The sequence below is a fragment of the Coregonus lavaretus genome, assembly GCF_964263955.1.
Source record: "Coregonus lavaretus genome assembly, chromosome: 25".
NCBI lineage: Eukaryota > Metazoa > Chordata > Actinopteri > Salmoniformes > Salmonidae > Coregonus > Coregonus lavaretus.
In genome coordinates, this window is record NC_140012.1 from 6,994,324 (window position 1) to 7,019,683 (window position 25,360).

Sequence of the window (25,360 nt, forward strand, 5' to 3'; positions counted from 1 at the left end):
AGGCACACAGCTCAAAAATCTTCCCTATTGATCTTGTTGAGGGACAATATAATTATCCTACCTAAACAAGCAAGCCTACAACACCACAATGCAATGAATAATTGCATTATTGTTTTCAATTGAGTACAACATTCTAGCCTGCTGTAGGCTGCAGTGAAAACAATTGCATTTGAATAATGGTGAAAAAACCCTGTGATTTGAATGTTTCATTCGATTTGGATCAGTTGTGGGTCTACTCTCGAGTTTATAAGGTCTAGAAAGGCACAGTAGCAGGCCAGTCTGGCTGTATTTTTACTTCTGATACTGAATGCGCTGTCTGTTGCAGACCATCATTCTCCCAAGTCTTCCTATAATAATGTGGTCACATACTGTTGCTCCCGGCAGGCCCAGTTATTCAGGAAAGCTTAACACACGCTCTGCCTCTTCTCCAATCCGAGCACCTATTCCTCGCTCACCTAGAACCTAACGCTTCAGTATAGCCAAAATATGTATCATTTAACTTTTTTATATGTGGCATAAACACAACCAGTTGCAATATTTTAATCTGATTAGGCTAATTCAAACGTTTCCTGTAGGCAGGTGTACTTCCTCAAAATATAATTCTAGCATCCTCAAAATGTCTTGACATTAATCAGGTTTCCATCCAACCTTTCTATGCAAGTAAAGTAGCCTACACGTCTGATAATAAATGCCACCACATCATGGGAAAGCATGCAGTTTATTAGGCTACAGTTTAAATACATTATTATGAGCTTCACAGGGTGGTGAACGTGCACAGTGATGAGGTTGATGCTCCTTTCAATAAATATCGAAGGTCTTATTCTGGTGACATGATGATCGATGCTTAGGTGGCATTTGACAAATAAAAATAATCTCGTACTTTTGTCCATAATAATCTCATCATGTAGTAGCTTATACCTGCACTATATCTGCAAGCTGTTGACTAGAGTGCACGTACCAATACCCAACCTGCAACACCGGAGTGGGCACATTGCTATACCTATGAAACATTTTTTGTGACAAAACCATCAGTATGCCTAGAGTTGAAAATGCGATGGAAACCCATTTAACTTTTATTTTTTATTTAACCTCAAAAGGTATTTTTGTCTGCACTATGTATTTACCCACATAATTGTATCTGCAACAAGTCAATTGATGGAAACAACACGGATGGGGAAATGCTCCAGGGTTTCCTTTAGCTGGTAATTGCCGCCATTTGGCTGATAAAACAAATTGTACCAGGCCCAACTGTCCAGGAGAGGCTGTCTATCATAGCCTACACCCTGAATTCACGCTTCGGCACCATTCTCTCAAGCCTTGAGCATGTGCGCCTGCTGCTGAGGAGAGAGAGAGCAACAGAGGAGCCTTGGCCTAGGCTACTGTTGATTGGGAAGATGGAGGGCTTTTTCATTTAAGTAAAATAAAAGATAGAGGAAAAAGAGTATGCCTATAGTGAAACGCCTACAAGGGGAATTTAATAGAAGTTTTTATATTGTAGTGGACTAAGATGAGAAGAATGTAGGCTACTGTGCCAGTCCCTATTCAGGTAGGATGCAATTTTGGAACTTAAAGTTATTTATAATAATTTGTTAAATCATTATTATTGTTATTGTATATCATTGTTATTATTGTAAGACTATTAATCGAAACCAGTTCTTTAAATATGCAAAACCTGTTTTGTTAAATTCTGTTGAGACTTTTTCATTGGCTAAATTAAATGTAATCTGTCTTTTTAATTGTGTGCTCCATATTTAGTTTGAGGTTATAAGTAGGTCTGTTGTAAAATAAATAGGGCCTAACATTAGCCTATTGTCACGCCCTGGCTCTAGGGACTCTTATGTTGAGCCAGGGTGTGTAGAGTCTATGTTTTGTGCTCTTTGTTTCCGTTCTAGTTCTTGTGTTTCTATGTTGGCCAGAGTGGTTCTCAATCAGAGGCAACGAGTGTCAGCTGTTGCTGGTTGTCTCTGATTGGGAACCATATTTAGACAGGCTGTTTGTCCACAGTGTTTTGTGGGATCTTGTTCCGTGTTGGTTTATGTGTGTTAACCAAGGTCTTCACGTTATCGTTTGTTGTTTTGTTCGGGTGATTACTCGAATTAAATAAAATATGTTCACCTTCCACGCTGCGCCTTGGTCCTCCTTCGACGATCGTGACAGAAGATCCCACCAAACCAGGACCAAGCAGCGTGTCCAGGAGCAGGCAGCCTGGACATGGGAGGAGATATTGGACGGGAAAGGGTCCTGGACTTGGGAGGAGATCCAGGCCGGGATGGATCGGCGTCCGTGGGAAGAGACGGTGGAGGCGCGCCGTAGAGAGGAGCAGCGGCGCCAAACGGGTCAACGTCGGACACGCAAGAGGCAACCCCAAGAAATGTTTAGGGGGGGGCACACTGCATGGACGACGGGGCTGCTGCAGGCAGCTACAGGGCGAGTTTGGGGATTAGGAGAGGAGGCCACCGGGTTTGGGGGGCCGGAGGGGAGGTTGGCGGAGCCTAGAGGTAGAGCAGAGCCAACTCCCCGTACTCAGGCATGGCAGCGTGAGACTGGGCAGGTTCCGAGGTATGCGGAGCTGCGTACTGTGCCGCGAGTGGTCCGGTACGTCCTGTGCGAGCACCCTGCACGTGTCGTGCGAAGGTGGGCAAGCAGCCAGGACGGAGTGTGCCGGCTCAGCGCTCGTGGCCGCCAGTGCCCCTCCTCGGTCCCGGATATCCTGCGCCAGTGTCACGTGCTGTTATGCCAGTACGTACACACAGCCCTGTACGTCCTGTGCTGATGCCTCACACAGAGTGTGTGAAGGTAGGCATTCAGCCAGGACGGGTTGTGTCAGCTCTTCGCTCCAGGCCTCCAATCCGTCTCCACAGCCCGGTCCGGCCCGTTCCTGCTCCCCGCACCAAGCCATTGGTGCGCGTCGTCAGCCCGGCCCGGCCTGTTCCTGCTCCCCGCACCAAGCCAATGGTGCGCGTTGCCAGCCCGGCCCGGCCTGTTCCTGCTCCCCGCACCAAGCCAATGGTGCGCGTTGCCAGCCCGGCCCGGCCTGTTCCTGCTCCCCGCACCAAGCCAATGGTGCGCGTTGCCAGCCCGGCCTGGCCTACTCCTGCTCCCCGCACCAAGCCTGTGGTGCGCATCGTCAGCCCGGTCCGGCCCGTTCCTGCTCCCCGCACCAAGCCAGGGGTGCGCGTCGTCAGCCTGGTCCGGCCCGTTCCTGCTCCCCGCACCAAGCCTGTGGTGCGCTTCGTCAGCCCGGTTCGGCCCGTCCCTGCTCCCCGCACCAAGCCTGTGGTGCGCGTCGTCAGCCCGGTCCGGCCCGTTCCTGCTCCCCGCACGAAGCCTGTGGTGCGCGTCGTCAGTCCGGCACAGCCCGTGCCTGGGTCACCGGTGCCTGGTCAGGTACCGGTCAGCTGCTCCACATCGGAGCCTAAGCAATCCGCTCCACCGATGTCCAATCCCGCTCCAGCCAGCGGGGCCAGACCGGACCAGGGGCGCTACGGGGGGATTGTTGGAGGGTGGTGGTCAAGCCCGGAGCCGGAACCGCCTCCGAGGAGGAATGCCCACCCAGCCCTCCCCTGTTCGGTTATGTTTAGGCGCGGTCACAGTCTGCGCCTTTGGGGGGGGGGGGGGGGGGGGGGGGGGGGGTACTGTCACGCCCTGGCTCTAGGGACTCTTTTATGTTGAGCCACAGTGTTTTGTGGGATCTTGTTCCGTGTTGGTTTATGTGTGTTAACCAAGGTCTTCACGTTATCGTTTGTTGTTTTGTTCGGGTGATTACTCTAATTAAATAAAATATGTTCACCTTCCACGCTGCGCCTTGGTCCTCCTTCGACGATCGTGACACCTATTTCTGTTGTTTGTTGGGTATGGTAGGCACTTGCCTTTGTTGGTAAATGCTGCAATATAGCCTGTTCAAAACTTTTGTGAAGGTTTAAACCAGTTCACAAGTGTTTTGTTTCATTCTGTTAATTAAGTTCCAACTGTAATACTATGTTTGCCGCAATATAACAGCCTGCTTGTATGTTCCCTATAAAAATTGGCTTGACTTACTTTTGATATTACCCTACTAAAGTTTAGAAACATTTGTGAAGGTTTGGTGTCACTATTATTAAGCTTTAGCTACTGAAGCCTATGATATGAAGGCAGTGTGCACTGGTGCTCCAATTGACTCCAACAGTTGAACTTGAGGTGCGGAAGAATGTTTCAGGCCTACCAAAGTTACTCCTATAATCTAACAATATAATGCTTATCTTTTTACAAACCATTATGATAGAACATTTATGAATTAACCTCTTTCTGTACATCTATATCTGTGCAGCAGATATCTGACATAAATAAATGCATGTCAGTGTTGTAGCATGCCGCTGGCATATCTCTCTGGGGCTAGGCCTATGCTTCTCTTCCTTTATATAGGCTATATATATTTTTTTAAATATGAATATCATACAGTGGACATCTAAGCCCATAGGCCTTTGCATACAATGCCCTGAATTCCAGAAAATCACATTGTAGGATTTTTAATGAATTTATTTGCAAATTATGGTGGAAAATAAGTATTTGGTCACCTACAAACAAGCAAGATTTCTGGCTCTCACAGACCTGTAACTTCTTCTTTAAGAGGCTCCTCTGTCCTCCACTTGTTACCTGTATTAATGGCACCTGTTTGAACTTGTTATCAGTATAAAAGACACCTGTCCACAACCTCAAACAGTCACACTCCAAACTCCACTATGGCCAAGACCAAAGAGCTGTCAAAGGACACCAGAAACAAAATTGTAGACCTGCACCAGGCTGGGAAGACTGAATCTGCAATAGGTAAGCAGCTTGGTTTGAAGAAATCAACTGTGGGAGCAATTATTAGGAAATGGAAGACATACAAGACCACTGATAATCTCCCTCGATCTGGGGCTCCACGCAAGATCTCACCCCGTGGGGTCAAAATTATCACAAGAACGGTGAGCAAAAATCCCAGAACCACACGGGGGGACCTAGTGAATGACCTGCAGAGAGCTGGGACCAAAGTAACAAAGCCTACCATCAGTAACACACTACGCCGCCAGGGACTCAAATCCTGCAGTGCCAGACGTGTCCCCCTGCTTAAGCCAGTACATGTCCAGGCCTGTCTGAAGTTTGCTAGAGTGCATTTGGATGATCCAGAAGAGGATTGGGAGAATGTCATATGGTCAGATGAAACCAAAATAGAACTTTTTGGTAAAAACTCAACTCGTCGTGTTTGGAGGACAAAGAATGCTGAGTTGCATCCAAAGAACACCATACCTACTGTGAAGCATGGGGGTGGAAACATCATGCTTTGGGGCTGTTTTTCTGCAAAGGGACCAGGACGACTGATCCGTGTAAAGGAAAGAATGAATGGGGCCATGTATCGTGAGATTTTGAGTGAAAACCTCCTTCCATCAGCAAGGGCATTGAAGATGAAATGTGACTGGGTCTTTCAGCATGACAATGATCCCAAACACACCGCCTGGGCAACGAAGGAGTGGCTTCGTAAGAAGCATTTCAAGGTCCTGGAGTGGCCTAGCCAGTTTCCAGATCTCAACCCCATAGAACATTTTTGGAGGGAGTTGAAAGTCTGTGTTGCCCAGCGACAGCCCCAAAGCATCACTGCTCTAGAGGAGATCTGCATGGAGGAATGGGCCAAAATACCAGCAACAGTGTGTGAAAACCTTGTGAAGACTTACAGAAAACGTTTGACCTGTGTCATTGCCAACAAAAGGTATATAACAAAGTATTGAGAAACTTTTGTTATTGACCAAATACTTATTTTCCACCATAATTTGCAAATAAATTCATTAAAAATCCTACAATGTGAGTTTCTGGATTTTTTTCCCTCATTTTGTCTGTCATAGTTGACGTGTACCTATGATGAAAATTACAGGCCTCTCTCATCTTTTTAAGTGGGAGAACTTGCACAATTGGTGGCTGACTAAATACTTTTTTTCCCCACTGTACCTTGTCACAACACAAGTGATTGGCTCAAACACATTAAGAAGGAAATAAATTCCACAAATTAACTTTTAAGAAGGCACACCTGTTAATTGAAATGCATTCCAGGTGACTACTTCATGAAGCTGGTTGACAGAATACCAAGAGTTTGCAAAGCTGTCATCAAGGCAAAGAATGGCTATTTGAAGAATCTCAAATATAAAATATATTTTGATTTGTTTAAAAAAATAAGTGGTTACTACATGATTCCATATGTGCTATTTCATAGTTTTGATGTCTTCACTATTATTCTAAAATGTAGAAAATAATAAAAATAAAGAAAAACCCTTGAATGAATAGGTGTGTCCAAACTTTTGACTGGTACTGTATCCCTGGACTTCGTCACTGGTCTCCCCCCGTCTGATGGCAACACCGTCATCCTTACTGTGGTGGACCGGTTTTCCAATGCCGCCCATTTCATTCCTCTGCCAAAGAGACTGCCCAGCTCATGGTGCAGAACGTCTTCCGGATCGATGGACTCCCGGTGGACATGTACATGAAAATGTATGCTGTAAAAAGTACATTATTTTCTTTAGGAATGTGGTGGAGTAAAAGTAAAGTTGTCAAACATATAAATAGTAAAGTAAAGTACAGATCGAATATTCAAAAAAGGATTACAATAATGACATGTAAACACCAATCCAAAGAAAGGATAGGCTGGAGCTAGACAGCTGGCCGTGCCACTTTGTGGGCAAGGACTCCCTTTGTTAGGGCGGCGAGACATGTAGGCTATTTTGTCAGTATTGCCGTGTTTAAAACAACTGGGAACTCTGAAAAATAGAGGTAAAATCATGACGTCAGTGATCTTCAGGTCGGAAAGTTGGACCTCTAGAAAGAGGCCCGAGTTCCCGAGTTGGAATTCCGAATTGGATGACTTTAAGGATTTTACATCTGAAGACTTGCAAGGGGAACTGGCGCTGGAAGACTGACCCTACCAGGTTCCTCTTGAGCCTGTTTAGGGATCAGATCTGTTCAGAAAGGTTGTTTGATTTAGTTTATTTTATTTATTTATTGGTAGTTTGGTAGTTTTTTTGGTATTTAGTTAAATTTTTGTGAATCCTATTTTCATCCCGCATTAAATTGTGCGATCGCCAATATACCATAGAAGAAGAGGAAGAAGTTCACCTTCAACTTCCAAAAGCGGAAAACTCGTCACAGGCTCTCTATCTATTCCTGTAAATCCACCATGGCTACTCCCGCCTCCAGTAGTTGATCTAGAAGTGTTGGCGATATTAAAGAAAGATAGGGAGGGTGTTGATCCATCTGATTTGTTTAAGAGACGTCTGGATACTGTGTATCAGGATTTTATGGACATTTACACAGATGGTTCAAAAGATCCAAGGACAGGACGTACTGGGTCAGTATTTGTAGTGCAGGAATGTGGGGTGGCAGTCAGGAAACGAAATTACTGATAATCTGGCTGTATATATGGCGGAGCTGATGGCCTTGCAGTGGGTGGAGGAGGTCAAGACAGACAGAGTAGTTATTTGCTCTGATTCATGGCAAGCAGTACCGGAGCGCCAAGTCTAGGTCAAAAAGGCTCCTTAACAGCGTCTACCCCCAAGCCATAAGACTGCTGAACAATTAATCAAATGGCCACCCAGACTATTTACTCGCTGTTTATTATCTATGCATAGTCACTTTTATCCTACCTACATGTGCAAATTACCTCGACTAACCTGTACCCCCGCACATTACCCCCTGTATATAGCCTCGTTATTGTTATTTTATTGTGTTACTTTTTATTTTATTTATAACTTCATTTTATTTAGTACATATTTTCTTAACTCTATTTAGTTTACTGCATTGTTGGTTAAGGGCTTGTAAGTAAGCATTTTACGGGAAGGTCTACACCTGTTGTATTCGGCGCATGTGACAAATACATTTGATTTGACTAAGGGCAGCAATTTATTTCAAGTACAGAGGACGGCAGGAAGGGACAGAAGAGAGGAGGCTATTTTTACAAGATTAAAGATGGTACACAGCCGGTTGAATAAGACCTTAAATGTGATAGGAAAACATCCAACAGGAAAGTGTGATTATTTCTAGGAAACATAGACCGTGGAGCATGTATTGCTACAGTGTGGGCAGTATCAGAGGGAAAGAGAGAGGCTGAGATATAGTATGAGGGAAAAGGGGATACAGGAAATTAGTTTAAAGAGTATATTGAGTAGAACGTCATTATATATAGTCTCAAATATTTTGTTTTCTTTCAGAGCAACGGGGCTGGCAGGTAGGATTTAGTTTCTCCCGGTCTCTGGCCTACACTCCAGTACAGTAGGTGGCGGTAATGCACCATAATGTTGGATGCCAACCGCCGATAAACCCCACCGAAGAAGACAGGCTCTCTTTCCAATTCTCCTGAAAACTGGATGCATCCGGTTGTAACTTTCCCCGTAGAGGGGGCGTGTGAATGGTTTACGCAGGTGACGTTGTGTTGACAATTCTGGATCAGACAAAGACACGGACAGAAGTAGCATCTAAAGTAAGATAAATAATTAATTCAACCCGCTAATTGAAATAAATGAGACTTCTTTATTTATGAGCTGGAAAATGAATGGTGACACTACTAGCTAGCTAGTCTTGTCTGAGAGAATGCCGACGAATACGTTTTGTAGCCAGTAGCTATGGCAGATTTGCTATGCCAACGTTAACTGTTAGCGGGTAGCTAGCTAGGAGTTTTGATAACTTGACCAATGCACACCTATAGGCTTTCAATGGATCACGAAATGAACTCGCTAAATGTACATGCTATGGATGATTAATTTAGCCAAATAGTTATTTGTTTACGGAAGTGGTGAATCCAAAGCCATATGCAGTCAGAGTGAATAGCTAGAGTGAAACACTGGAATTCTGCCTCAGGATATGAACAGTGCGTGTTAGGTCATGGGTTAAGCATATTATTGTTCTGTTCAGAAATTTCTGGAGGCAAACTTGAAAAGGTTTGGAGTGAGATGGTTGGAGTCCCACAGGCAGCCCTGAATAGCTTTGGTACTGTGTCAAAACTAGGGGCGGTGCAGGTATGTGTCCGTTCCTCTAACCCCTACACCACATCTGCTCTGTGTTTAGGTCTGTTTGGACTGTGATGCATTGTTGAGGAGATGATGGAGCCAACAGATCATGCCACAGAAGCCGACCCTCTGAAGAGGGAGGTTGAGGGTGGTGGAGCAGCACCACCAGCTCAGACCAAGAAGAAGTTGGGTCTGGCCAAGTTGTCCCACTGGAGGACGGCTGCCTTCTTCCTCTCCCTCTTCCTCTGCCTCATCCTAGTCTTCGCCTTCTCTTTCATCATCCCCTGTCCCGTCCGGCCACAATACCTCACCTTCTGGAACCGCTCCTTCCCCCAAGCAGGTGAGGAAGAGATACAGTAACACATTATACCTGAGAAGGCAAGTTAAGAAGTGTGTTAACGCTTGTGTTTTTTCCACTATGGGCCGGTTTCCCAGACACTGATTAAGCTTAGTCCTGAACTAAAACGTCTCTAAATAGTTGAATTGAAATAGCTTTTTAGTATATGACCAGGCTTAAACTGTGTCTGGGAAAACAGCCCTAGATGTAATGTTTGTTTCCTTACCCAAAAGGTTAAATGTACTTCCTTTCTCTCCATCACAGCCACCTATGATTTCCTGGCCATAGAGGATGCAAGCAAAGACAAAGTGATGGATGTGCTGTTTGTCCTGAAGGACTCGGAGGGCAGTCAGAACATCAGCTGTTTTGACGCAGGTACTAGGAAAGCAGGTCTTACAGTGCCTTCAGAAAGTATTCACACCCCTTGACTTTTTCCACATTTTGTTGTTACAGCATGAATTTAAAATGGATTAAATCTAGATTTTTTTGTCACTGTCCTACACACAATACCCCATAATGTCAGTGGAAATGAAAAGCTAAAATGTCTTGAGTCAATAAGTATTCAACCCCTTTGTTATGGCAAGCTTAAATAAGTTCAGGAGTAAAAATTTGCTTAACAAGTCACATAATAAATTGAATGGACTCAGTGTGCAATAAGTGCTTAACATGGTTTTTGAATAACTACCTCATCTCAGTACCCCACACATACAGAATAAAAATATTCCAAAACATGCATCCTGTTTGCAATAAGGCACTAAAGTAAAACAGCAAAAAATGTGGCAAAGAAATAAACTTTATGTCCAGAATACAAAGTGTTGTTTGGGGCAAATCCAACACAACACATCACTGATTACCATTCTTCTTATTTTCAAGCATGGTGGTGGCTGCATCATGTTATGGGTATGCTTGTAATCGGCAAGGACTAAGGAGGTTTTTAGGATAACAATAAATGGAATAGAGCTAAGCACAGGCAAAATCCTAGAGGAAAACCTGGTTCAGTCTGCTTTCCAACAGACACTGGGAGACAAATTCACCTTTCAGTAGGACAATAACCTAAAACACAAGACCAAATATTATCTGGAGTTGCTTACCAAGACGACATTACATTTTCCTGAGTGGCCTAGTTAGTTTTGAGTTACATCGGCTTAAATCTATGGCAAGACTTCAAATGGCTTTATAGCAATGATCAACAACCAACTTGACAGAGCTTGAATAATTTTTTAAAGAATGATGTACAAATATTGTCCAATACAGGTGTACAAAGCTCTTAGAGACTTACCCAGAAAGACTCACAGCTGTAATCGCTGCCAAAGGTGATTCTAACATGCATTGACTCAGGGGGTTGAATACTTACAGTGCCTTGCAAAAGTATTCATCCCCCTTGGCGTTTTTCTTTATTTTATTTTGTTGCATTACAACCTGTAATTGATTTTTATTTGGATTTCATGTAATGGACATACACAAAATAGTCCAAATTGGTGAATAATAAAAAAATTAAAAGAACTTGTTTCAAAAAATCCAAAAAAATAAATAACGGAAAAGTGGTGTGTGCATATGTATTAACCCCCTTTGCTATGAAGCCCCTAAATAAGATCTGGTGCAACCAATTACCTTCAAAAGTCACATAATTAGTTAGATTGCACACAGGTGAACTTTATTTGTCACATGATCTCAGTGTATATATACACCTGTTCTGAAAGGCCCCAGAGTCTGCAACACCACCAAGCAAGCGGCACCACCAAGCAAGCGGCACCATGAAGACCAAGGAGCTCTCCAAACAGGTCAGGGACAAAGTTGTGAAAAAGTACAGATCAGGGTTGGGTTATAGAAAAATATCCGAAACTTTTAACATCCCACAGAGCACCATTAAATCCATTATTAAAAAATGGAAAGAATATGGCACCACAACAAACCTGCCAAGAGAGGGCCGCCCACCAAAACTCACGGACCAGGCAAGGAGGGCATTAATCAGAGAGGCAACAAAGAGACCAAAGATTACCCTGAAGGAGCTGCAAAGCTCCACAGCGGAGATTGGAGTATATGTCCATAGGACCACTTTAAGCCGTACACTCTACAGAGCTGGGCTTTACGGAAGAGTGGCCAGAAAAAAGCCATTGCTTATAGAAAAAAAATAAGCAAACACGTTTGGTGTTCGCCAAAAGGCATGTGGGAGACTCCCCAAGCATATGGTAGAAGGTACTCTGGTCAGATGAGACTAAAATTGAGCTTTTTAGCCATCAAGGAAAACGCTAAGTCTGGCGCAAACCCAACACCTCATCACCCCGAGAACACCATCCCCACAGTGAAGCATGGTGGTGGCAGCATCATGCTGTGGGGATGTTTTTCATCGGCAGGGACTGGGAAACTGGTCAGAACTGAAGGAATGATGGATGGCGCTAAATACAGGGAAATTCTTGAGGGAAACCTGTTTGTCTTCCAGAGATTTCAGACTGGGACAGAGGTTCACCTTCCAGCAGGACAATGACCCTAAGCATACTGCTAAAGCAACACTCAAGTGGTTTAAGGGGAAACATTTCAATGTCTTGGAATGGCCTAGTCAAAGCCTAGACCTCAATCCAATTGAGAATCTGTGGTATGACTTAAAGATTCCTGTACACCAGCGGAACCATCCAACTTGAAGGAGCTGGAGCAGTTTTGCCGTGAAGAATGGGCAAAATTCCCAGTGGCTAGATGTGCCAAGCTATAGAGACATACCACAAGAGACTTGCAGCTGTAATTGCTGCAAAAGGTGGCTCTACAAAGTATTGACTTTGGGGGGTTGAATAGTAATGCACGCTCAAGTAATTGATTTTTGTCTTATTTCTTGTTTGTTTCACAATAAAACAATATTTTGCATCTTCAAAGTGGTAGGCATGTTGTGTAAATCAAATGATACAAACCCCCCAAAAATCCATTTTAAATTCCAGGTCGTAAGGCAACAAAATAGTAAAAATGCCAAGAGAGGTGAATACTTTCGCAAGCCACTGTATCTAATCAAAATATATTAAAATTTTATTTTTCATAATTTATTTGACAAATGCCCCCCCCCCAAAAAAATACAATTTAATGGATTTTTGTTCCACTTTGTAACACAACAAAATGTGGAAAAAGTAAAGGCGTGTGAATACTTTCTGAAGGTGCTGTGGCTTCTTTTGTAGAATGGTTTCACTGAGAGTCCAGTTAAAGTAGAGGCTGCCAGCCAAAGATTTCTAGAAGACAGGCTAGACAAGTTTCCTCAATACAAAGATACTGTTACCTTTTTCCTACTAATGAACCTACTGTAATTGTTCTACGCCATATCGTGTCTGCTGTGTCATTGTAAAACCTGTAGTGTCTGTGAGATTCAGGTGTGCTTTTTACGTCTTCCAGGTCTGGACACACCTTGTGTGTTTGTGTCGGCGGTAGCCGGGACCAACGGCGAGACTCTGTGGGAGCGGCCCTTGGCCCCTGAGTTCCACTGGGCCCATTGTGGTCTGGACGGGCTGGGAGAGATGGACAGAGGCTGCCTGCTGTCCCATTCCAACCAGCTCACTGCTATCGACAAATACACTGGTGAGTGACTTAGAATGTCGTTTACTCACCTCCATCTCTACTAACGTCACACTTCAAGCAATCATACTTTCTCTCCTCACACCTCTCATACTGCACAAATATGTGCCTTCATATCCCACTATTGCATAGTTTGGTTGGTGTCTCATCACTATTTTGTAACCAGACTCACTTCAAAGAAAAGTGGGACAAACTGTCTTCCTATTTTTTTTAATGATTTCTAATGGAGGTGGGTTGTAGCTGTGAGTGCATTCTGAATAACTGGTATTTCTGTACAGGAGTGGTGACGTGGTCGTGGCCCCAGCCTCCCAACCTGAGCAGCACCCTACCAGTCCTCAGTGTCCCAGACCTGGATGGGGATGGGGTCAGCGACGTGGCTCTGGTGGCCCCCAGCCCAACGCAGGTAAACCTGAAGGGCATCCTCGTTGTCTCAGGATAGACTCACTCACCAGCTGTGTGCCTTATGACACCTGCTCAGACTAGGTTTATGTTTTCGATTTCTGCTTTAAAACACTGTACAATAATGTTAGAAAATGTGAGCTTTACATATAGAATGGCAACCTCTGTGCCAGTACCTTTTAACAGAAGACCTCAAGTCAGTTCGTTCTATTATTATGCTTTTCTTTCTAGACACAGCTGGCGATCCTCTCAGGAAAGACGGGTGTCCAGATTGGCTCAGAGGTGGTTCTGGACACAGCTGAGAGTGCCATGCATCTCCTCCACTCCACAGGGAAAGGCTCCCACTATGTACTGCTGCAGAAAGGTGAGCAAGCCATCATTTACCACAGCATGCTAGTGAACACAGTTCTTGATCTGCTGTTAGTGTATCATTTAAAAAGCCAATAACTCACTGACCAAACTATTGATCTCATAACATTCTATGTGATAGAACACATTGATTTCAGTCCTACTGTATGTGACCTAGTGCACCGATCAGTGAGTTATCCCACTATATTGATATAAGGGTCCTATATGGCAGGTTGGCAACAGCCCACAGCACATTGATCTCAAATCCAAATAAAATAAAATAGTATTTGTCACATGCGCCGAATACAACCTTATCCTAAAATGCTTACTTACAAGCCCTTAACCAACAATGCAGTTTTAAGAAAATAGAGTTAAGAAAATATTTACAAAATAAACTAACGAAAAAAAGTAACACAAAAAAAAAAACGACAATAAAATAACAATAATGAGGTTATATACAGGGGGTACCGGTACTGAGTCAATGTGCGGGGATACAGGTTAGTCGAGGTAATTTGTAAATGTAGGTAGGGGTAAAGTGACTATGCATAGATATTAAACAGTGAGTAGCAGCAGTGTAAAAACAAACAAAGGGGGGGGGGGGGGGGGTGTGTCAATGCAAATAGTCCGGGTGGCCATTTTATTAATTGTTCCGCAGTCTTATGGCTTGGGCGTAGAAGCTGTTAAGGAGCCTTTTTGACCTAGACTTGGCGCTCCGGTACCGCTTGCCGTGCGGTAGCAGAGATGACAGTCTATGACTTGGGTGACACCGCCTAGTGTATAGGTCCTGGATGGCAGGAAGCTTGGCCCCAGTGATGTACTGGGCTGTATGCACTACCCTCTGTAGCGCCTTACTGTCGGATGCCGAGCAGTTGCTATACAGGCGGTGATGCAACCGGACAGGATGCTCTCGATGGTGCAGCTGTATAACTTTTTGAGTATCTGGGGACCCATGCCAAATCTTTTCAGTCTCCTGAGGGAGACTTTCTTGGTGTGATGACCATGATAGTTTGTTGGTGTGGACACCAAGGAACTTGAAACTCTCGACCCACTCCACTACAGCCCCGTCGATGTGAACGGGGGTGTGTTCAGCCCTCCTTTTCCTGTAGTCCACGATCATCTCCTTTGTCTTGCTCACATTAAGGGAGAGGTTGTTGTCCTGGCACGACACTGCCAGGTCTCTGACCTCCTCCCTATAGGCTGTCTCATTGATGTCGGTGATCAGGCCTACCACCGTTGTGTCGTCAGCAAACGTAATGATGGTGTTGGAGTCGTGCTTGGCCACGCAGTCGTGGGTGAACAGGGAGTACAGGAGGAGACTAAGCACGCAACCCTGAGGGGCCCCTGTGTTTAGGATCAGCGTGGCGGATGTGTTGTTGCCTACCCTTACCACCTGGGGGCGGCCCGTCAGGATGTCTAGGATCTAGTTGCAGAGGGAGGTGTTTAGTCCCAAGGTCCTTAGCTTAGTGATGAGCTTTGTGGGCACTATGGTGTTGAACGCTGAGCTGTAGTCAATGAACAGCATTCTCACATAGGTGTTCCTTTTGTCCAGGTGGGAAAGGGCAGTGTGGAGTGCGATTGAGATTGCGTCATCTGTGGATCTGTTGGGGCGGTATGCGAATTGGAGTCGGTCTAGTGTTTCCGGGATGATGGTGTTGATGTGAGCCATGACCAGCCTTTCAAAGCACTTCATGGCTACCGACGTGAGTGCTTCGGGCTGTAGTCATTTAGGCAGGTTACCTTTGCTTTCTTGTGCACAGGGACTATGGTGGTCTGCTTGAAACATGTAGGTATTACAGACTCGGTCAGGAAGAGGTTGAAAATGTCAGTGAAGACATTTGCCAGTTGGTCCGCGCATGCTCTGAGTACACATCCTGGTAATCCGTCTGGCCCCGCAGCCTTGTGAATGTTGACCTGTTCATAAAGGTCACATCGGCTGCGGAGAGTGTGATCGCACAGTCGTCCGGAACAGCTGGTGCTCTTATGCATGCTTCAGTGTTGCTTGCCTCGAAGCGAGCATAAAAGGCATTTAGCCTGTCTGGTAGGCTCGCGTCACTGGGCAGCTCGCGGCTGGGTTTCACTTTGTAGTCCGTAATAGTTTGCAAGCCCTGCCACATCCGACGAGCATCTGAGCCGGTGTAGTAGGATTCGAACTTAGTCCTGTATTGACGCTTTGCCTGTTTGATAGTTCGTCTGAGGGCATAGCGGGATTTCTTATAAGCGTCTGGATTAGTGTCCTTCTCCTTGAAAGCGGCAATTTAGCTCGGTGCGGATGTTGCCTCTAATCCATGGCTTCTGGTTGGGAAATGTATGTACTGTCACTGTGGGGACGACGTCGTCAATGCACTTATTGATGAAGCCGGTGACTGAGGTGGTATACTCCTCAATGCCATTGGATGAATCCCGGAACATATTCCAGTCTGTGCTAGCAAAACAGTCCTGTAGCGTAGTATCCGCGTCGTCTGACCACTTCCGTATTGAGCGAGTCACTGGTACTTCCTGCTTTCGTTTTTGCTTGTAAGCAGGAATCAGGAGGATAGAATTATGGTCAGATTTGCAAATGGAGGGAGAGCTTTGTACGCGTCTCTGTGTTTGGAGTAAAAGTGGTCTAGAGTTTTATTTTTTTCTCTGGTTGCACATGTGACACGCTGGTAGAAATTAGGTAAAACTGATTTAAATTTGCCTGCATTAAAGTCCCCGGCCACTAGGAGCGCCACTTCTGGATGAGCATTTTCTTGTTTGCTTTATACAGCTCGTTGAGTGCGGTCTTAGTGCCTTCGTCGTTTTGTGGTGGTAAATAGACGGCTCTGAAAAATATAGATGAAAACTCTCTTGGTAGATAGTGTGGTCTACAGCTTATCATGAGGTACTCTACCTCAGGCGAGCAATACCTCGAGACTACCTTAATATTACACATCGCGCACCAGCTGTTATTGACAAATAGACACACACCCCCACCCCTCGTCTTACCGGACATAGCTGTTTTGTCCTGCCGATGCACGGAAAACCCAGCCAACTATATATTATCCGTGTCGTCGTTCAGCCACGACTCGGTGAAACATAAGATATTACAGTTTTTAATGTCCCGTTGGTAGGATAGTCTCGAACGGAGCTCATCCAGTTTATTCTTGCACGTTGGCTAATAGAACTGACGGTAGAGGCAGGTTACCCACTCGCCGACGAATTCTCACAAGGCACCCTGATCTCCGCCCCCTGTATTTCCTTATTTTCTTCATGCGAATGATGGGGATTTGGGCCTTGTCTAGGAGCAACATTATATCCTTCGTGTCCGACACATTAAATAAAAAATCTTCGTCCAGTTTGAGGTGAGTAATCGCTGTTCTGATATCCAGAAGCTCTTTTCGGTCATAAGAGATGGTAGCATCAACATTATGTACAAAATAAGTTACAAACAATGCGGAAAAACATGGAAAAATAGCACAATTGGTTAGGAGCCTGTAAAATGGCAGCCATTCCCTCCGGCGCCGTTCTTAGTGTGATGTTAGTGTAATGTTATATAACCATTGTCACTGCCTCTGTCCCCTCTCCCCAGACTCAGGGTTGTATGGCCTGGCCCTGTGGAGGATTGCAGCCCAGGCTAAGGCAGGCATGGAGAAAGGCCTTAAGAAGGACAAGCACTGGGAGAGCAAAGCCAATGACTCCTCTGGCCTTGTACCAATCTATGAGTAAGAGCAGCAGGTAGATGCTAATACACAATTCTCACGATGCCTCCGGATATCACAACTTGGGGGCAAACGTAACACCAATATTGCAACTGTTTAGTGGTTAAATGATCATTTCCTATGTCCAATAACCTGGACCATGGACAGAAATGAATTGCTAATGCTAACATTGAGGCTTTCCTTTGATGGTCATTCCTCCTCTGCAGGTCTGGGTCATTGAGACATGTGTTGATGACAGGAAAGGCAGAGGGTCTCTCCAACCTGCTACTGGTCACTGGGGGCAGTGTGGAGCTGATGGATGGCAACAGTCTCAACTCACTGTGGAGGGTCAACATCAGCACAATCCTCAGGTAAAAAAACGACATCACCCGACACACTGATTGGTTAGCTAGTTAACATTGTTAGGGAGCTTACTCGATACACAGTATTGAATGGGCTTATCAGGACTAACAACCTCCTTGTATTCCTTGACATTTGTAGTAAATTACCACGCTCTGAATTTCTTATCTAATGACAACCGTGATAACCAATGTATTTGAGCCAATGACATCTACTGAATGGGAGGGTTTTAAGTAAGTTTCTCCTCTCCACTCAGTGAGCCTTCATTTGGCCACTTTAACAAAGATGGGACACCAGACATAGTGATCGAGGAGGAAATTGGTAACGGCATTAAAAGGGTAAGTTGGGACCAGCTTGGAAGCGTTGGAATATATTCAGCTTATCTGCTGAGTATGTCATGTTTTTCCACTCCTGCAGTATTTGAATTGAATGTGACATCCATCCATGGTCTGTGTGAATGGTAGGTGGTGATCCTGGATGGAAACACTGGGGGAACGCTATGGGAGGTCATCCTACTGGCCAGTCCCAACTCACCCAAGCCAGCTTCGGTCAACACCATCAACTCCTTCTCTGTGTTCATGTTCTGGGGGGTGATGCCTTCAGAGGCCAATTCCACAGTGAGTACATTGACTTCACAGTGAATTTATGAGAACAGATAATTTACTGATCTCCATGTCGTTACATCTTACTCTGTGTTCATGTAACCTTGACTGAGAATCTGAAGACTTGTCTTAGCTTCCTGAGCTAATGACTAGGCTTCAGCTCAGTGGGCTAGCACAGTCTTGTGGCATGCAGGGTTTGAACCGTGGTCAATCACATTCACATCAGTCATAGTGTTGTTCTCTAGACATTCTGACCTGTTTCTAAATGAATGCTTTCCTCCAGAGCGATTTGAGTAAGGAGCGGCACTCCTACATGATGCACCCCCTCTACTCCACAGTTCTCCTGGAGAAGAGCAACATCATAGACCACATCATCGCATTTAAAGGTGAGTTACATGCTTTAGCAAAACAATATTATTATGGGGAACAAATTAACCGTCTATATCTAGGTTGTCTGACAACGTTACTACCTCACCTCCCTCACAAATGCTCATTGGAGGTCTGAGGGAGGGACCTTCGATCCTCTACTCCAATACTCTTTGAGAGGGAGGTGAGGAATTGAGGAAAAAAGGACTGTGGATGCAAGGATTTGACAGCTAGTAAAGTTTTCAGACACCGCCCTAGGCCCGGTTTCCCAAAAGCATCTTAAGGCTAATTTCATTGTTAGAACCTACGTAAGAACATCTTAACACTTCCAAGATGTTTCCCAAAACCGTCTTTATTAACGTTGCACTTGAAAACGCTCATTATCTAACGCCTGCCTTAGACCACTCGTAGAAGTGCGTCATTAGATCACCGTTTGCCCTCCCGCTTGACTTTAAACACAGAAGATCTCCAATAAACATAGAAGGAAGATGTCTCTCTGTGACCGCCTAAAACTTAATAGTTGAATATAATTAGCCTAAAAAGTTTGCAATGTTATAAACAAGCAAAGCAAGGATACATAAAAAAATTAAAACCAAATTATATGATGGCTAGATTAAATCAAATAACATTTTATTTGTCACATGCGCCGAATACAACAGGTGTAGACCTTACAGTGAAATGCTTACTTACAAGCCCTTAACCAACAATGCAGTTTTAAGAAGGAATACCCCCCCCCCCCCCCAAAAAAAAGTAACAAATAATTAAAGAGCAGCAGTATAATAACAATAGTAAAATAACAATAGCGAGGCTATATACAGGGGGTACCGGCACAGAGTCTATGTGCGGGGGCACAGGTTAGTCGAGGTAATTGAGGTAATATGTACATGTAGGTAGAGTTATTAAAGTGACTTTTCAGGAGTCTTATGGCTTGGGGGTAGAAGCTGTTAAGAAGCCTCTTGGACCTAGACTTGGCGCTCCGGTACCGCTTGCCGTGCGGTAGCAAAGAGAACAGTCAATGACTAGGGTGGCTGGAGTCTTTGAAAATGTTTAGGGCTTTCCTCTGACACTGCCTGGTATAGAGGCCCTGGATGGCAGGAAGCTTGGCCCCAGTGATGTACTGGGCCGTACGCACTACCCTCTGTAGTGCCTTGCGGTCGGAGGCCGAGCAGTTGCCATACCAGGCAGTGATGCAACCAGTCAGGATGCTCTCGATGGTGCAGCTGTAGAACCTTTTGAGGATCTGAGGACCTATGCCAAATCTTTTCAGTCTCCTGAGAGGGAATAGGTTTTGTCGTGCCCTCTTCACGACAGTCTTGGTGTGCTTGGACCATGTTAGTTTGTTGGTGATGTGGACACCAAGGAACTTGAAGCTCTCAACCTGCTCCACTACAGCCCCGTCGATGAGAATGGGGGCGTGGTCTGTCCTCTTTTTCCTGTAGTCCACAATCATCTCCTTAGTCTTGATCACGTTGAGGGAGAGGTTGTTGTCCTGGCACCACACGGCCAGGTCTCTGACCTCCTCCCTATAGGCTGTCTCGTCGTTGTACAGGAAGGGACTGAGCACCCACCCCTGAGGGGCCCCCGTGTTGAGGATCAGCGTGGCGGATGTGTTGTTACCTACCTTTACCACTTGGGGGCGGCCCATCAGGAAGTCCAGGATCCAGTTGCAGAGGGAGGTGTTTAGTCCCAGGGTCCTTAGCTTGGTGGTGAGCTTTGAGGGCACTATGGTGTTGAACGCTGAGCTGTAGTCAATGAATAGCATTCTCACATAGGTGTTCCTTTTGTCCAGGTGTGAAAGGGCAGTGTGGAGTGCAATAGAGATTGCATCATCTGTGGATCTGTTGGGGCGGTATGCAATTTTGGAGTGGGTCTAGGGTTTCTGGGATAATGGTGTTGATGTGAGCCATGACCAGCCTTTCAAAGCACTTCATGGCTACAGACGTGAGTGCTACGGGTCGGTAGTCATTTAGGCAGGTTACCTTAGTGTTCTTGGGCACAGGGACTATGGTGGTCTGCTTGAAACATGTTGGTATTACAGACTCAGACAGGGAGAGGTTGAAAATGTCAGTGAAGATACTTTCCAGTTGGTCAGCGCATGCTCGGAGTACACGTCCTGGTAATCCGTCTGGCCCTGCGGCCTTGTGAATGTTGACCTGTTTAAAGGTCTTACTCACATCGGCTAATGAGAGTGTGATCACACACTCTTCCGGAACAGCTGATGCTCTCATGCATGTTTCAATGTTATTTGCCTCGACGCGAGCATAGAAGTAATTTAGCTCGTCTGGTAGGCTCGTGTCACTGGGCAGCTCACGGCTGTGCTTCCCTTTTGTAGTCTGTAATAGTTTGCAAGCCCTACCACATCCGACGAGCATCGGAGCCGGTGTAGTACGATTTGATCTTAGTCCTGTATTGACGCTTTGCCTGTTTGATGGTTCGTCGGAGGGCATAGCGGGATTTCTTATAAGCTTCCGGGTTAGAGTCCCGCTCCTTGAAAGCGGCAGCTCTACCCTTTAGCTCAGTGCGGATGTTGCCTGTAATCCATGGCTTCTGGTTGGGGTATGTATGTACAGTCACTGTGCAGTTATTGATGAAGCCAATGACTGATGTGGTGTACTCCTTTTTTCCCTCTGGTTGCACATTTAACATGCTGGTAGAAGTTAGGTAAAACGGATTTAAGTTTCCCTGCATTAAAGTCCCCGGGCCACTAGGAACGCCACCTCTGGATGAGCGTTTTCCTGTTTGCTTATGGCCGTATACAGTTCATTGAGTGCGGTCTTAGTGTCAGCATCGGTTTGTGGTGGTAAATAGACGGCTACGAAGAATATAGATGAAAACACTCTTGGTAGATAGTGTGGTCTACAGCTTATCATGATATACTCTACCTCAGGCGAGCAAAACCTCGAGACTTCCTTACATATCGTGCACCAGCTGTTGTTTACAAATATACATAGACTTTCACCCCTTGTCTTACCAGAGGCTGCTGTTCTATCCTGCCGATACAGTGTATAACCCACCAGCTGTATGTTATTCATGTCTTCGTGCCAAGACTCGGTGAAACATAAGATATTACAGTTTTTAGTGTCCCGTTGGTAGGATATACGTGCTGTTAGTTTGTCCACTTTATTATCCAGCGATTGTATGTTGGCCAATAGTACCGATGGCAAAGGCAGATTAGCCTTATCAGGCACCCCGATCTCCTTCCGAGATATCTCTGTCTCTTCCCCCTGTGAATGACGGGGATGAGGACCCTGTCGGGTGTCTGGGGGAAATCCCTGTCGTCCGACTCGTTAAAGAAAAATTATTCAAGGTGAGTAATCGCTGTTCTGATGTCCAGAAGCTATTTTCGGTCATAATAGACGGTAGCAGCAACATTATGTACAAAATAAGTTAGAAACAATGCGAAAAAAAACAAACAAAATAGAAACGGTTAGTTAAGAACCCATAAAACAGCAGCCATTCCCTCCGGCACCATTTCAAAAAGGCTACATATTGACATCACTTTCATGTATGTGCAATCGATAGACCTACCAAGTACTAAGCCGATTCAATATTTGTAGCCTATAGGCTACTATTATCTCAAAGCTCACGCATTTCACTATCGCTTAACCAATAACCTAAAGATCAACATATTGGGTAAATGGCAACGTCGCTTAACTTGTAGCCTAGGCTAGGCTACTTCAAGTTTAATTATAGAATTTTAGAATATCTATAGGCCTACTTAAAGCTCAATACCTGCCTGCCGTTAGGCTACGATGATTTGTCGAGCAATTACGAAAATCATGATCCTATTTTTAGGTCACGTTGATATTTTCTAAACAGCGAACGACTTTGGCTCAATTCATTCTTGCTCACAGTTGACACAAACTGAAGAAATGCAAAATGTACATAAACATTGCATACAAAATAGCACTAGAAAACACTTAGAATACATAACACATGGAAAACCCACATGAATAATAGGCTACAGAACATGTATTATCTTGATGGGAAAACTGTATTGTATAAAAAAGATGACATACATTTAAGAGGTACAGGGAGCTCTTTAGCCTATATATTCTGGAATCGTTTTCAGCACTGGACAGCTCCAGTAACGACACAGTTAAGTTTCACTTTGTAACGAGTGTGCTGCGTGGTGTTTTGGGAAACGGGTGTGTCATCTTTTACGACACATCCGTTAAAACATTCGTAAGCCTAAGTTCCATTGCCATCGGGAAACCGGGCCCTAGTCTACTGTACTTCCGGATAATGACTGTTCTCTGTGTGGTAAATGACTTGTTGTCTATGTGTTTCCTGCCTGTACCAGCCACCCTGTTGGAGCGGGGGCGTCACGCCTGCTACATCCTGCTTACGGGGCCCGAGGGGGAGGGGGCCGAGGGTACGGTGGTCCTCAGCAAGCGCAAGCTGAAACAAGACGTCCCCGACAGCCGGGTCCTCCGAATGGGCTCCATGAGCAGCAAAGACACTAACGAGGACATCAAAGAGGCCTTCCAGAGACTGCGCTTCAGTGACGAGTGACAGGCCGCTGTTACCATGACAACATTACTGCTGATGTATCTAAGCTGTGTACATTATTACAATAGCTTTGACAACCATTAGTTCTGACAATCAACCAAACTGGTTACCTTACTGCTGACAACTAAACCTTCCTCGGCTGACCATGTATTCAGACTGTCGTCATGACAATCAGATTACAAACGGCTCTTCTCCTATAGAGAAATGGTCACATTTTGTCTACATTTCTCGTCTCCTTAACTATGCACTTTTGAGCATCGCTGCGAAGCTCAGTTTTCTTAGCGCACAAATGGACAAGTCTCTTAGTAGAGACAGACTTGGCTTGGGGTCTATGCAACTAATAACTGCAAAACTCACAAGACTGCCAGGGCATACCAACCAGGCAGGATGGTATTTTTAGGTAGCTTAATGCATTTATGCACAACTACTTGTTAGAAACCTTTTCTCTTGCAGCTTGAGGCTATTTAAAGACAGTTAAAGTGACTAAGTGTTGATGATATGTCACAAAAAGAGGCACTAATAGCCCCAAAGAGCTGGACAACACTGGTTATTGGAAGTATATAAAAAGTCATAACCTTATATTTTAGCCAGAGGGTAACTGTGCTAGACGACAATCCAGATGAAACTAGTAGCAGGTACTGTACTATTTCAAGTTGCTGTAAATTAAGGTCTATTAAATGTACATTGATAGAATTGGCCCAGGGTAGGGGAGGGAATGGCCGGCAGGGATGTAGCTCAATTGGTAGAGCATGGCGTTTGCAACGCCAGGGTTGTGGGTTCGTTTCTCACGGGGGGCCAGTATGAAAAAAATTATGTATGCACTCACTAACTGTAAGTCGCTCTGGATAAGAGCGTCTGCTAAATGACTAAAATGTAAATGTAAATGTAGAACTGTAGGCCCTGTATGAGGGACTCGAGCCTTGAAAGTTGAACGTCTCTGGTGATCTGTTTGGCGTTGTGTGTTGATGTTCAAACCAGGCAAAAGTTGACGAGGAGAGATGTAGAAAGCTTTAAAAGATACTCATGGGGTTCATAAAATAATTAATGCTCTTGTTTTTTTTAATCGTTTGCCTTGCATGAATATATTGAACCTGTAGAACAGGCTTCCTTTTGAGCTGGTTTTCCTTCTCATTTGACTATCTATTATCTATGATTTATTTTTAATTGTTGGAATTTCAATTGAATTTGAAAAAAGGCTAAATATTATTAGTAAGTACACAATGACAATGTTTATGTCTATAATGCATATTAAAGGGACATACAGGTATGTTACAGCAAACCCACTTACCTACGTGGGTTGACGAGGGGTCGGTCACGTCTCACTAGGGTCAGCGTTATTACTTAATCTCTATATCTATAAATGTATAGGGAGCATCTCAATTGCAACTCCTCGTGTCCTCCCTCCTTGCCTCCTCAAAACCCATTGGAGGAGAAGGTCAGAGGGGAGGGACCTGGCTACCAATTGCCCATAGTAAATGGAGTTTTACACAGAATCCTATGTTTGTCATACAGGGTTCCCTTGTAAAAGAGACCTCCCACTTGGCACAGACGTCAATTAACTTAATTGAAATTACGTGGAAACAACGTTGATTCAACCAGTGTGTGCCCAGTGGGCTTGGTCTCAATTGGACTCCACCCTGCCTAAATTAAGGTTAATGCAGTTCGACATTATGTGACAGAGCAGACTGTTGCGCAGTGACACGGGTCTCTTGAGTTTGTTTGGGTTCATTTGGAGATTATCTTTAGCCTATAGTGTACTGTGTAGGGTAGCTGTGGAACGCTCAACTCTGCTCTCTTATACAAGTTGTATAAATGTCATTTCTGAAAATGCTTACCTGTACCAATATATTATTAAAGATGAAATTGAATCTGGTCAGCCTGTCAGGAACGATGCTCATCCACTGTAAATCTAAATATTGTAACAAAATGTTGACTGTCTTAACAATGGAACTCTAGTTGGCTCTTTGGTGTCACACACTTATTTCAGTTGCATTATGACTGAAGAACTAGCAGTTGACATGCCTAACCTTTATTAATAGAGTACAGCATTATAGATTAACTGGCATGACACTTTTACCCACGGTCTGTCCAAACCGAGCTAATTTAAGGCCACACCTCCAGATCCTCTAATGTGATTATAAGAGAAGTCATGATTTTTAAATTCACATGTCCTCTCTGAATTTCTGTATTCCTCAGCTATGTGTAGGTAATAATTTTACAACCCGA

General features: G+C 44.7%; 1 protein-coding gene across 1 annotated transcript; it reads left to right on the plus strand.

Moving 5' to 3' along the window:
• Positions 1–8,387: 8,387 nt before the first annotated feature.
• On the plus strand, positions 8,388–25,007 carry LOC311100951 (protein FAM234A-like). The gene is made up of 12 exons (XM_084141934.1): positions 8,388–8,476; positions 9,061–9,342; positions 9,604–9,714; positions 12,709–12,891; positions 13,167–13,291; positions 13,519–13,651; positions 17,186–17,318; positions 17,522–17,665; positions 17,911–17,992; positions 18,119–18,271; positions 18,540–18,642; positions 22,926–25,007. The coding sequence occupies exons 2-12, from the start codon at positions 9,093–9,095 to the stop codon at positions 23,135–23,137; spliced, it is 1,629 nt and encodes a 542-aa protein (XP_083998060.1). The 5' UTR covers positions 8,388–8,476; positions 9,061–9,092; the 3' UTR covers positions 23,138–25,007.
• Positions 25,008–25,360: the final 353 nt, after the last annotated feature.